The sequence below is a fragment of the Drosophila ananassae genome, chromosome XR (genome assembly GCF_017639315.1).
Source record: "Drosophila ananassae strain 14024-0371.13 chromosome XR, ASM1763931v2, whole genome shotgun sequence".
In the NCBI taxonomy this organism is placed as follows: Eukaryota; Metazoa; Arthropoda; class Insecta; order Diptera; family Drosophilidae; genus Drosophila; species Drosophila ananassae.
This window is the reverse complement of record NC_057932.1, coordinates 18,300,528-18,312,295: the sequence shown is the minus strand read 5'-3', so window position 1 is coordinate 18,312,295 and position 11,768 is coordinate 18,300,528. Positions and strand designations below refer to the sequence as shown.

At 41.5% G+C, this 11,768-nt stretch overlaps 3 protein-coding genes across 3 annotated transcripts; 2 read left to right on the top strand and 1 right to left on the bottom strand.

Annotated features, from left to right (window-relative positions):
- Nucleotides 1-254: 254 nt before the first annotated feature.
- Nucleotides 255-5,685, top strand: LOC6504435 (transmembrane protein 68). Its single transcript, XM_001966947.4, has 4 exons — nucleotides 255-1,066; nucleotides 1,147-1,285; nucleotides 4,197-4,863; nucleotides 4,921-5,685. Exons 1-4 carry the CDS (start codon nucleotides 1,021-1,023, stop codon nucleotides 5,038-5,040), a joined length of 972 nt encoding a protein of 323 aa, XP_001966983.1. The 5' UTR covers nucleotides 255-1,020; the 3' UTR covers nucleotides 5,041-5,685.
- Nucleotides 5,686-6,832: 1,147 nt separating this feature from the next.
- On the bottom strand, nucleotides 6,833-9,966 carry LOC6504477 (mannosyl-oligosaccharide glucosidase). The gene is made up of 2 exons (XM_001966946.4): nucleotides 8,190-9,966; nucleotides 6,833-8,119 (listed from the first exon to the last, which is right to left on the bottom strand). Exons 1-2 carry the CDS (start codon nucleotides 9,853-9,855, stop codon nucleotides 7,236-7,238), a joined length of 2,550 nt encoding a protein of 849 aa, XP_001966982.1. The 5' UTR covers nucleotides 9,856-9,966; the 3' UTR covers nucleotides 6,833-7,235.
- Nucleotides 9,967-10,898: 932 nt separating this feature from the next.
- On the top strand, nucleotides 10,899-11,735 carry LOC6504436 (uncharacterized protein C1orf131). Its single transcript, XM_001966944.4, has one exon. It carries the CDS (start codon nucleotides 11,121-11,123, stop codon nucleotides 11,676-11,678), a length of 558 nt encoding a protein of 185 aa, XP_001966980.1. The 5' UTR covers nucleotides 10,899-11,120; the 3' UTR covers nucleotides 11,679-11,735.
- Nucleotides 11,736-11,768: the final 33 nt, after the last annotated feature.

Below are 11,768 nucleotides of genomic sequence, written 5' to 3'. Positions count from 1 at the left end.
TTCAAATATTAACAATTAAAAAATATTTATTTTTAAAATTAAAACTAAGCTTAAAAAACTAAATATTTTAAACTCTAAACAGACAACAATTATTTTCTTCATCTTAAATATAATTTAACAAAAAAAACTAATACTAATACATTTGAAACATTTATTTTTAAATATTCTTAAATAATAAATTCAAATCCCGCGCCTTTAATCACTGTTTCCGTTTGCCATTCACACTGGTATTTCACTGGCATGGTCACACTGCGCGCCAAAACAGCTGTGCGAAAGCTGAGGGAGCCAAAAAAAAAAACAGAAACAGAAACACAACCAAATCGAGCGAGAAATGAAAAGCGAAAGAACAACAATCCGGAAAGTTTATAGTATTATTAACCGAAACGAAGCGGCGTGCGCACACTGTGGCTGGCTGCGAACCGCGTCGGTTGTTTCATTTTCTCTCCACCGGACCACTTATCGCCGATAAAAGCCCATTAAAAACATCACACAAAAAATATATAGAGAGGCGAAAAAAAATAACAACAACGATAATAACAAAACAGTCATAGCCAAAACAACAACAACAACAAAAACAAATAACTTTCAATAAACAACAATAACAAAATGATAGACTTGCGAGTGCACTTGAATAAAAAACTCAAATAAAATGTTCTCGGAAAGGTGCAAAAAATAAATGCAAAGAAGAACAGCTCAGACACACCTGCCCGATACCTGAATTTCAAATTTTTCAAGACAATTTAAATACGAAAAAAATATACAAAAAATAAAAAAAGAGAGGGAAAGAAAGTAAAGCTCAAGTGAAAATCAGGCCAAACCGATTGTTATTTTTATTATTATTTTTTTATTTTGGTCTTCTGTTTTTTATTTGTTCTGTGTCTGTTTTTTTTTTTTTTTTGCGGTGTGCCTTTATTTTTTATTTTAATTTTTTTTTTTGCAAGAATTTAATTTGCAAGAATAACAAATGAAACGCGGTTCGAACACCAAGTGAAGAGTTGTGATTTTTTTGAAAATTTAAAAATGGAATTCCTGGAGAACCTTTTCAAAAACCTACAAAGCCTATTGTGTAAGTAATAAAAATGCTACTAAAAATACAAAAATACTTATTAACTTTTTTTATTTTGTTGGCACTCTACTGCCTTCTAGCATCGTACATCGATCTGGATTATTCGCTATGGCTCTATCGTTTCTTGACCCCGCTGATTGTCACCTTTCTTTTGCCGCTGGTTTTCGTGGCCCTCATCTACATTTCCTTTCTGGTTCTCTTCATGTACAAGCTGCACAGGTAAGCGGAAATGACAATAAAAAAAAAATACAATAAAAGAAAAATAAAAACAGAAACATAAGCTTCGAGAGAGTACAAGAATGTCTGGGAAGTAATTACACACTCTCCCACTCTCTCTCTCTCCTTACCCCACTCACACTCCTCCTTCCACAATGTCTCTCTTGCTGGCCTGATCCCGTATTGTTTTTGTTGTTTTCTTGGACCCCCTGTACGGTTCTCTTTGTGGGGGCCGCCTTTTGTCTCCCTCTGGCCGACACACATGTAATTAAAAAAAAGAGTGGGAGACGAGTAAGGGCTCCCTCGCTCTCTATCTCTCTTAGGAACTTCAATAGTGTTGCCGGCAGACATCCAGAAACTAAGGCTAGGATCTAGCTAGAGCTAGGGCCCACATCTCTGACTCGAACTGACCTCTAAAGAGCCCCATTTCAGTGCACTTTTGGCCAACTTGAGTCGTTCTGGCTGATGGGCAAGTGATCGGCAATGCCAACAAGTGGTCTACCTTGCCCGGCCGGCCCTACCTTTGCCTTTGTCAGTGTGTGCTTTTATTTATTTTCCATTTCTAACTCTCTAATACCCAACCGGTTGGCCATGCTAATTAACTGAAAAGCTCCTCTACTCCAGCCCCTAGCCCCTAGTCCCTAGTCCCTAGCCCCTAGTCGATGGCCCTAATGGCTTTAACTAAATTGTGACTAACGATGCCTGCAGTTTACAGATAATTGCACTCCGAGAAATTATAGTTGCTTTTTATTATATTTTTTTATAATTATTTGTAATAATATCATAGTATTTTAAATATTTCATAATATTTTATAAAAATTTTTCAAGGTTGGTTTTTTTTTTAAATTTATTTTTTAGGCTTATGATTTTTTTTTACAGTTTATAATACATTTTTGACAAGTTTGAGCCCTAATTGCCTATATACTTCTAAATATTACTTAAAAATGTGTGTATATGGTCATACTGTTTGTTAAAAACTTGTCAAAAATCATTTTTATTTTATTTCCCAACAAATTATTATTTTTTTAATAATTATTTTCTTTATTTCTCAACAAGTTTTGAATAATTTTCATAGAAATTAAAACCTAGAATTATTATTTTTGTACGTTTAAGTACCCCTTATTTTTCTTAGTACCTTTGTTATCTATTTTTTTTTTTAAGTACAAAATAAAGCGCTGCTTAACAGTTCGATAAGAGGGCCAAAACGACTGCCTCCACCACCTTTTCCCAGCCCTCCTGGCCCAGAATAAAAGCAAAAAAAACACGCCATGGAGCGATTTGTTGGCCCGCTTCCCCAACATTGGCATTATATGATATATAGTATCTCCGATAGCATTCTGACGGCGTCACTGGCTCGGAATTACTAATGCCTATCAGTTCATGGTCACTGGCGAGTAGTCGGTCGGTGGGTCGGTGGGTCTGTGGGTAATCGCTGGAATTATAAATCCATAAAAGATGATATGGCTGCGAAATGCAATTATCGCAACTACCGCATTTTAAATCCCTCGAATAAGAGTGGCTTTTATGGCCACTTTTTAAATGCTATTTTTTAACAAAAAAAAACAACAGAAAAAATTTTCTAGACAGATAATTGTCTAAACACTAAAAATAATTACAAAAAAAGATAAATGATAAATAAATTTTTCAATTAAAAAATTTCCATTAATTTCATGAATTCCAAAATTCAAAATCCAAAGTGGAAAAAAAGAAAAAAATTGAAAAGTTCAAAAGGTCAGTTCAGGTTGACTTGGCTCTCTAATTAATTGCCAAGAATTTAAAAAAAAAAAAATAATAATAAAAAATAAAAAGAATAGGGAGGCGCCCACTGATAATCAAGTTTAAATTTAGTTCCGATCCCAGGTGTTATCAGCATAAAAATTCGTGTCGTGTTCGTTGGTTTCCAACATGCATATCAAAGAACTTATAAATCAATACATGTATTTCAAAAAACACACACACATACTTTTTAGAATCTGGCTCACCTTGGCGCTAAAAAACTGCGTTTAGTGGCGGCCTGATAACAGAGTTCATTCTTAAGTCTTCTGGCCACTTGGCGACCAAAACAAACTCGCTCCGACAAGGCCAACACTCAGAGCGATCAGTTTTTTGCATTTTTTTATGAAATATTTGTGAATTATGATTTTATAATTATTATTTGACTATTTTGAAGTAAAAAGCTAGCTAAAAAAAAGCTAAGAAGAGATATATATAGGAATAAAATATATATAAAGATATAAAATATAATAAAATATAGAATAAAATATATATAAAAATAAATATATAAAGAAATATATAGGAATATTATTATTTATCCTGAAAATCTGATATATCTGATATAGGATATAGAATAAAGAATATTGGGGATTTGGAAAGTAATTCCTATTAAAATATCTAAATAAAAAAAGTATCTTCTTCTCTAACTCTTAAAAGATACTCTTTAAGTAATATTTAAGTAAAAAACAAGAAAGAAAAACTTTGAATATTATATATATTTGAATATTATTATTTATCTTGAAAAGTATAAAATTAGGATAAATATTGGAGATTTGAAGAGGAACTTTGAAAAGATATTATAATATCTTGACAAAAAAAGAGTATCTTATTCCATAACTATAGTTCTATAGTCTTGAAAGATACTCTTTAAATAATGGTTAAATATATATTAAGAGTTCTAGTAGTTAAAAATAATATTCCTCTTCCATTTTCTTAAAGTAAAGCCTACTTTTTGGGATATATCTTTATAGATAGCAGTTAACCCTTTAAAAACTCTCCAGAAATTCCATTTCCAGATATATCTTTGAAACCAACTCCATAACTAGACCATCTATAAACAATATACCCTTAAATGATAACCCTTTCCTTACTTTTAACCCTCTAATAAAACCCTTAACCCTTGACTCTTAACCCTTTACAGACAAGTCATAATGAGAGCCGTGCAAACGGATCGCAACTTCTGGCGGGTTGGACGCAAAATAGTGGCCGCCATCTGGGATGCCCACGCCCGGATCTACCATGGCTACGATGTGATCGGCCTGGAGAACATCCCCCAGGAGGGACCGGCGCTCATCGTCTACTACCACGGCGCCATCCCCATCGACATGTACTACCTGAACTCCCGGATGCTCCTGCAGCGCGAGCGACTCATCTACACCATTGGGGATCGGTTTCTTTTTAAGCTGCCCGGTTGGGGAACCATCTCGGAGGCCTTCCACGTCAGCCCAGGCACTGTCCAGTCCTGTGTCAGCATCCTTAAGGATGGGAATCTCCTGGCCATCTCCCCGGGCGGGGTGTACGAGGCCCAGTTCGGGGATCACTACTACGAGCTGTTGTGGCGCAACCGGGTGGGCTTCGCCAAGGTGGCCCTGGAAGCCAAGGCCCCCATCATTCCCTGCTTCACCCAGAATCTCCGCGAGGGCTTCCGACAGGTGGGCATCTTCCGGACGTTCTTCATGAGATTATACAACAAGGTGCGCATTCCGGTCTATCCCATTTATGGGGGATTTCCGGTCAAGTTCCGGACGTACCTGGGCAAGCCCATTGAATACGATGAGAGTCTGACGCCGCAGGATCTCCAGGTTAAGGTGAGCGAGTGTCCTTTTGACCCTTTGAGTCAAGATTATAATTTTATTCCCGATCAGGTGGCCACTGCCATCGAGGAGTTAATTAATCAGCACCAGCGACTGCCTGGAAGCATCCTGATGGCCCTCCTGGATCGCCTGCCCTCCTTCCGGCGACGCCTCAAAAAAAAGGACGAATAGGACTCCCCAAGAAGAGGTCTTAAACGTTAATCCCAATTTCCGTATATCGTCTATAGAGAGATTAACAGATTGACTTTGGTTCTATATCTATATCGGCCATAAGAAGACTTCCATGTTCCATGTACTTCAGCGATGTATGAGGCAGCGCCCAATACACTTTACATAGATGTATATAGCAACCACCCCTATACATATATACACGATATCGTATATAATATATACTTTTCTAATTTTCTAATTTTATAATTAATTTTTTGTACATTTTTTTTTAATCATTTCTTGATGAAATCCCAGGCACTTGGCCTACCCAGAAATTGAAAAACTCAACCCACCAGATAGCATCCCCCCCTTTTTTTTCAAAAATTAAGCAGCAACTTAAGTCGAAGACCGAACAAAGATACTTTTCTTGTTTTTTACCTTAAAAAAATCTTATTTTTTTTGCACTTTACTTATTTCTTAAAAATATTAAAAAATTATCTAATTAAGTTGATTAATTTTTGTACTTTTTATGAAAAAAAACCATATATCTCAGCCTGTGTGTCTGTGCGAGTGTCTGTGAGAGTGTGTGTGTGTGTGTGAGTTGTATATTTAAGGATATTTTAGTTAAGGAACTCTTGTATAAAATATAGAAGTAATATCGGAATATTCCATGTTTGTGAGACGTTTTCCCAGGCAACATAAGAGACCCAGAAAGTTTACAAGAATTCCCATAAAAAAGAAAATAAATAAATAAAAAATAAAATGTTAAAACATAAATGTTTAGAAAAAAAATATAAAAAAGCTTAATTTTTTATTGGGGCTATAAGAAGGATGTAAAATATTTAATATATAAAATTTATTTTTTATAATAAATAATTTGTTAACAAAATTATTTGTACTTTTTTAATTTAAAAAAATTATAGTTTTTCTTTCATTTTAAAATTTATTAAAAACTACTCACCTCACTGTAATTTTAAAAAAGAAACTGTACTTCATTTCCACAGTTCCACAATCTGTAGACGCTTTTACCGTTAAAGTTAACGGGTCTTCAGGCTAGGGACGCTTCGGTCTTAGGACGCCTCCCACGCACACAGACACTTGTTGCAGCAAAATGGTGTCTCAGTCATGAATTTCGCTTTATTTTACTATTTAAATTTAAAAACATAATGTAAAAATATAGACATTTTAATTCATGAATTAAGGATTATATTTTCTAGAGGTTTCAACTAGTTCCATAACGGAATTAAGCGTATTAACGGATTTTAAACACACACACACACGCGCGCTGAACCGGTAACATGCACTTGACTTTCCCTTCCAACGGTTTAAGCATTTTCCACCAATTTCAAGAAGATTTTAACTAGATCTTCTAGTTAAGAACACTTTTAAACAAGATCTTGATTAAAAACACTATTAATTAAGCACGGAAACAAAAAATATGAGGACGCCACAAAGGAAAGCAGGATTTGATCGATGGCAGATCGGGAACTGCCAACTGGTTGCACTTCCTTGCCCGTTTCACGAAACAGGTGTTGTGCAACACTGTTAAGGAGTTGAGCGCCAAACAGGATCAGTTTTGAATTTCTATTTTAAAAGTCTATGATTAAAACAACTCTTTTTGAATTTTTATATATATTTTTTTCGTCATAATTTTTAAAATTCTTCTAATTAACGCTAAATGACTCGCTATCTTCTCAACTTGTATCTTTTCACTCATTTTTTTTCATTTGAAAGTTTCTTAAGTTTGTACAGCAACTGGAAACTGGAATATCCTCTAAAGATTATACACAATTTTTAGTAAACTACGTTAGGATAGTTGAATCTTTCACTTTTGGCAAGGAAATATATGTATTTAAGCTTTAAACTTTGAAAGTAATAGACTCTACATTTAAGCCGGCTTCTATTGCAATAACTTAACATAAAAGATCTTCAATAAATTAATGGTACTATTGGTTAAATAATATACAATATAAGCTACAATTTAAGATGAAATCATAAAACCACTATTGTTTCAATTGTCATTCGTTAAACCAATATTACTGAAGACTTTGGTTTTCTTTTTTTTTTTTTTAAGAAACTATCCTATTCACAATATAGATCGTTATTAGTTTTTTTTTTTTGTTAGGAATCCAGGCGCAGGGATGTTCGATGAGGAACTCACAGCAGATTGATCGAAGGAGGAGGTCGTGGAAGAGAGCACTCAGAAGTGCCCGAACTCAGTAGTGCTCGGCCATGAGTAGCACCACCGAGGCCGTCCATCCCGTGAAGACATTGCAGCCCTTGCCCTCGCCAGTGGTGTCATCGTACTGCTCCCACAGGTAGCCGCTCTTCTTGTACTGCTTGAAGATATTCCCCACCAGGTTGTCCCTCAGCTCGCCATATATCTCCCGTGCCAAGGCGGCATTGGGTCCCTCGATGTTGCCATAATGATGCAGTGCCTTGGCCGCCAAGTAGTTGATATTGATCCAGATGGGGCCGCGCCAATAGGGCGGATCGTGTTCCGTGTTGCGTTTCATGTACAGGGGCGACTTCTTCGACAGCGACCGGAGGCCGTAGTTGGTCCACAGCTGCTCCGGATCCCGGAGATCGTGCAGCATCTTGGTCAGATGCGGTGAGTCGTGGTCCAGCTGCTCGAGCAGCAGGGGAAACAGGTTCACATAGCCGAAGGTGGTGTCCACAAACTGATAGCTCGGCTCCTCGCCCGCCACCCGTACCATTTCCGGCTGCTGGTAGTTGTGGTGCTGGTTCTTCGGGGTCAGTGCCGGCGGACGTTTCAACTTCACCTGATCCGTGTGGAGGCCCCAGTCGGCGTACTGATCGCTGTACGGCGCCAAGTGGAGACGGTTCAGCTGCTCATTGTCGGTTAGGAAGGAGGCGGTCTCATAGTACTTGGCATCGTCCTTGCCCAGGATACTGGACAGCTCGGCCATCACACTGGCGGCCAAGGCGATCCAACAGCGCAGATCCAGATGGCGTTCCCGATCCGTGGGATGCGACGCTCTCGGATAGTCATCCAGTCCAGAGGACAAGCTCTTCGGGTTCAGTTCCCGCTGCGTGGTGGCATTCCGGCCGCGCCACAAGTACGTTCCCAAGACTTCGCCTGCAAATAGAAAGAGAGGTAAGCCATGGTTCGGAAAGAGATGGCACTACTACTGGAACTATCCCCCTACCTCGTTGCGTGGTGTTGTACCAATTGAACCAGGCCTGAACTCTAGGATAGAGGCGCTCCAGGATGGCCAGACGACCCTTTTGCGACAACTCCGCCCGGTGGCTGGTGAGGAGCTTCCTCAGCGTGAGGAAGAACGTTGGCGGATTGGCGTTACTGTTCCGCTGGGTGACAAACTCCTCTGGCACCTTGGCCAGCGCCTCCACGCCCAGGATCTGCTCGCGGGGTATCCATCCTTCGACGTTCAACAGATCGAACCAGTGACAGATGATGTCCAGCTCAATGTCCACGTCCCAGGCGCTGATCAACAGGCCGTGGAAGCCCTCGTCCCACAGAAAGCCACGTGGAAAGAAACTGCGCGACGGCACAGCCGTGTAGAGTGGCGCCTTCCAGTACGGAACCGGATTCTTCGTGTGGACCGACTGCACTCGACTGGAGCCGTAGAAGTAGCCGATGCCGCCCAGCATGTTGCTGAGAGCGTTCCGGGCGAATCGTACCTCCTCCGGCGAATGACCCTTCTTCTTCAGCTGGAAACGGTCCTCGAAGCGACGCTCGAACTCCGTGATCTTGGCCTGCAACGAGTCCTGGTACGCCCGGCCAGTCGGCGGCTTGGGTATGGACTCGCCCAGCGAGAAGCCCGACGTGGACTGATAGGTTATGTCCAGGGTGAAGTCCACCTCCGCCGTAATCTGGATGGCGATAAAGTTCGGTTCCGGATTCGACGACGGCAGCCCGTTCTGGGAGACTATTTCGCCGGGCAGGCCGATGAACCGGTTGCCCCGCTTGTCGGCAAAGGCGCGGAAGTGCGAGAAGAGCGTGTCCTTCAGCTTGCTCAGCGACGGCGCCACCGTGCTCAGATACGATTTGTGCAGGATCTTGCCCTTGACGGCATGGAATCGCACCTGGAACTCCCCCAGTCCCTGGGTCTCGCCATAAACACCCGGCTCCGGGCTCTTGTCATCCGACACGTACTTGATGTGGCCCAGCGTGCGTTCGTCCAGCGCCACATACCAAATGAGGGAGATGCTCTTGTCCCAGGCCCGGGTGGTGTTCCTCACAGATATCCGGGCGGTCCAGTCGCCGCCAAACTGCTTGTCCTCCGGGTACTTGACGAAGGAGGTTTTCAGTTCGAAGGGCAGGTCCTGGATCTCCTGGACACCGAAACTCCGGCCATCGTGATGCGTCCAGCCGTAGGAGTCCAGATTGTCGCCCTGCTCGCACCAATGACGGATGCCATGGCCGCCAGGACCCAGATTACTGGGCGTATACCACATCAGACCCATGACCAGGGAGTGGGGATCCCTAGTCTTCAGGCCGAAGTAGGTGAGAGGCCGGTAGGAGCCCCAGTAGCGATCCGGTTGCTCCAGACCAGCGCCAATCACCATCTTCTGGTGGTCGAACGGCGTATTGACGCGCGTCTCCAGGTAGCCCAGATAGCCAAAGTACGAGGCAATCACCAGGCAGACGCATCCAATCACCGTCTTCCACTTGTCCAGCATCAGATTGGGGGACAAACTGAAGCGGGTTCCCTTTTTCTGTTTGGAGTTGTGGGATGCTGCTGCCGCTGCCGCTGCGGCCGCCGCTGCTGCTGCTGAGGCCGTCGAGGTGGACGGTGCGGAGCCGGAGGAGCTGCCCGCCCGCGAGGATCCTCCGCCAGCATTACGGGCCATTTTCCGGGTTCTGAGCGCTATTTTATTGCAGTTTTTAGTCAATTTTCAGCGGTTGTTTTTTTTCGCATCGCTCCTCGATGGTTGCCAGATGGTTGAAAGGGCCACGAATCGATAACGGATAAGCCGATAACAAACTCCATAAAATGCGCGCCAAATTCAAACAATTTTTATAGCTTATACATATATTATTATTTATGAAGTTTACATTATATTGGACAGAATATAATATTGAAGAGAAACAGAAATTGTTAAAAACATTTAAAATTCTACCCATTCCAATAAATTATTTATAATTTAAGCTAACAAAGGATACCGGAGCAGTCTCCATTTGCGACTATCGTCGGTGGATCGTCGAACCAATATTCTTCGGGAAACGAAAACCAGAAAATCTTTTTGGTATCATCATTGCACTGATCTGAAATAATTTCAGTGTTATCCTGGACACAGGAGCCCGAGGTGGCTGTCTTGAAACTCGTCCAGCTCAGGACAGGACTCGTGGGCGGGGGTATGACCCCATGTAGCTGGAGAAGACAATTACCTTCGATTAGTGGACTCTCCAGGATCTGTTTGGCCACCGACTGATAGATGGTCTCCCGCATATCGTTCGACGATGAGGTGGCCCTAATACTGGTTATATAACTAACAGGATCGGGATCCATTTCAACTTTTGACAGTGGCCGGTTCTTCTTATTTGCCTTCGCTAACGTTCGCTTAACTTGCGGATTTCCTTTCGGTTTTGGCTTTTGTTTTGGCTTTGAATCTGGTTTCGAACTCATATCTGTTTTCGGTACAGGATTCACCTCCCGACATCGCTTTGGATTCGTGGTAGTGGGCCTTTTGGTGCTCTTGGGCTTCCTTGTTGCTGCAGACGTCAAGGGCGATGTAATACGGCCATTCACGACTTCATTGCTTTTCTTCGCAAAAATCCCCGCTAGGTATTTATACATTTTAGCTTGCGACACTGAAAATTTGTATATATAATTTTACTGGTTTAAAACGTTTCGATTTTTATATTTTAATGTAGATCATTGCTTGATTCTGTGTATATTTGTATATATTTTTCAAAGCCTGTTTATGTAATTTGATGTTCCAATTTAAACTGCGCGCCAAGCTAAGGGAGTGTTATCAGAAACCAGAGTAGCCAGACTTTACAATAATATCTGCGACGTTTAGCCACACTACTTTCAGCACACATGTGCATTTCAATATTTTGATTCGTTTATTTACCTTTTTTTGTGGCCATATAACACAAAACCGAAAGGATAATGAACGTCAGTGAGGACTTCAAGCCAGTGCCCACGAGGGCACAACTGGCACTGCAGAAGAAGCAGGCCAACAGCGAATTCAAAGCGCTGGTGTTCCACGAACCGCAATCGCAGCCAAATCGGCCAACAGATGCTAAAAAGAAGGATCCAGACACCGAAAATCCATTGAAGGGCAAAGGTATGCAGTCAAAGGACATCAATCCAGAGTTCGACATCAAAAGGGCCCGCCATGAGGTCCTGAACTTCGCCAGGAACAATCAGCGGGTGATCAAGAACAAGAGGAAAATGGAAATCTTTCAGTTGCAGAAACTGGGCGCCAAGCCGCTGCCGAAGGCGTCGAAGAACTACAAGGAGCTGAAGGATGAGCGCCAGCGCCTGAAGAACATCCGAGAGGAGCGCAAGAAGTTCCACCAGTTGGGCAAAAATCAAACTGGAGCGGCAAGCGTCAAGTGCCGCACCAACTTACAGAAGGATCGCAACCAGAAGAAGCGGGCGCCTGTTTCCAATATCGATCAGCACTATGGCAAGGCGCAGCCCAAGTTCAAAAGGCGGAAATAGTCATACATATTTTTTTAAATTATGTTAAAGATAATATAGTTAAATATACTAAAGAGAGTTGCCAGCCTTTTTAATTTCGTGGCTCTCTGG

Bases quoted from the DNA above. Each gene is read 5' to 3' on its own strand.
- LOC6504477 (XM_001966946.4), bottom strand. From the start codon at position 9,855: ATGGCCCGTAATGCTGGCGGAGGATCCTCGCGGGCGGGCAGCTCCTCC. The intron at 8,120-8,189 runs GTAGGGGGATAG...TTCTATTTGCAG, and splicing joins GTACAACACCACGCAACGAG to GCGAAGTCTTGGGAACGTAC.
- LOC6504436 (XM_001966944.4), top strand. From the start codon at position 11,121: ATGAACGTCAGTGAGGACTTCAAGCCAGTGCCCACGAGGGCACAACTG.
- LOC6504435 (XM_001966947.4), top strand. From the start codon at position 1,021: ATGGAATTCCTGGAGAACCTTTTCAAAAACCTACAAAGCCTATTGT. The intron at 1,286-4,196 runs GTAAGCGGAAAT...AACCCTTTACAG, and splicing joins TTCATGTACAAGCTGCACAG to ACAAGTCATAATGAGAGCCG. The intron at 4,864-4,920 runs GTGAGCGAGTGT...ATTCCCGATCAG, and splicing joins CGCAGGATCTCCAGGTTAAG to GTGGCCACTGCCATCGAGGA.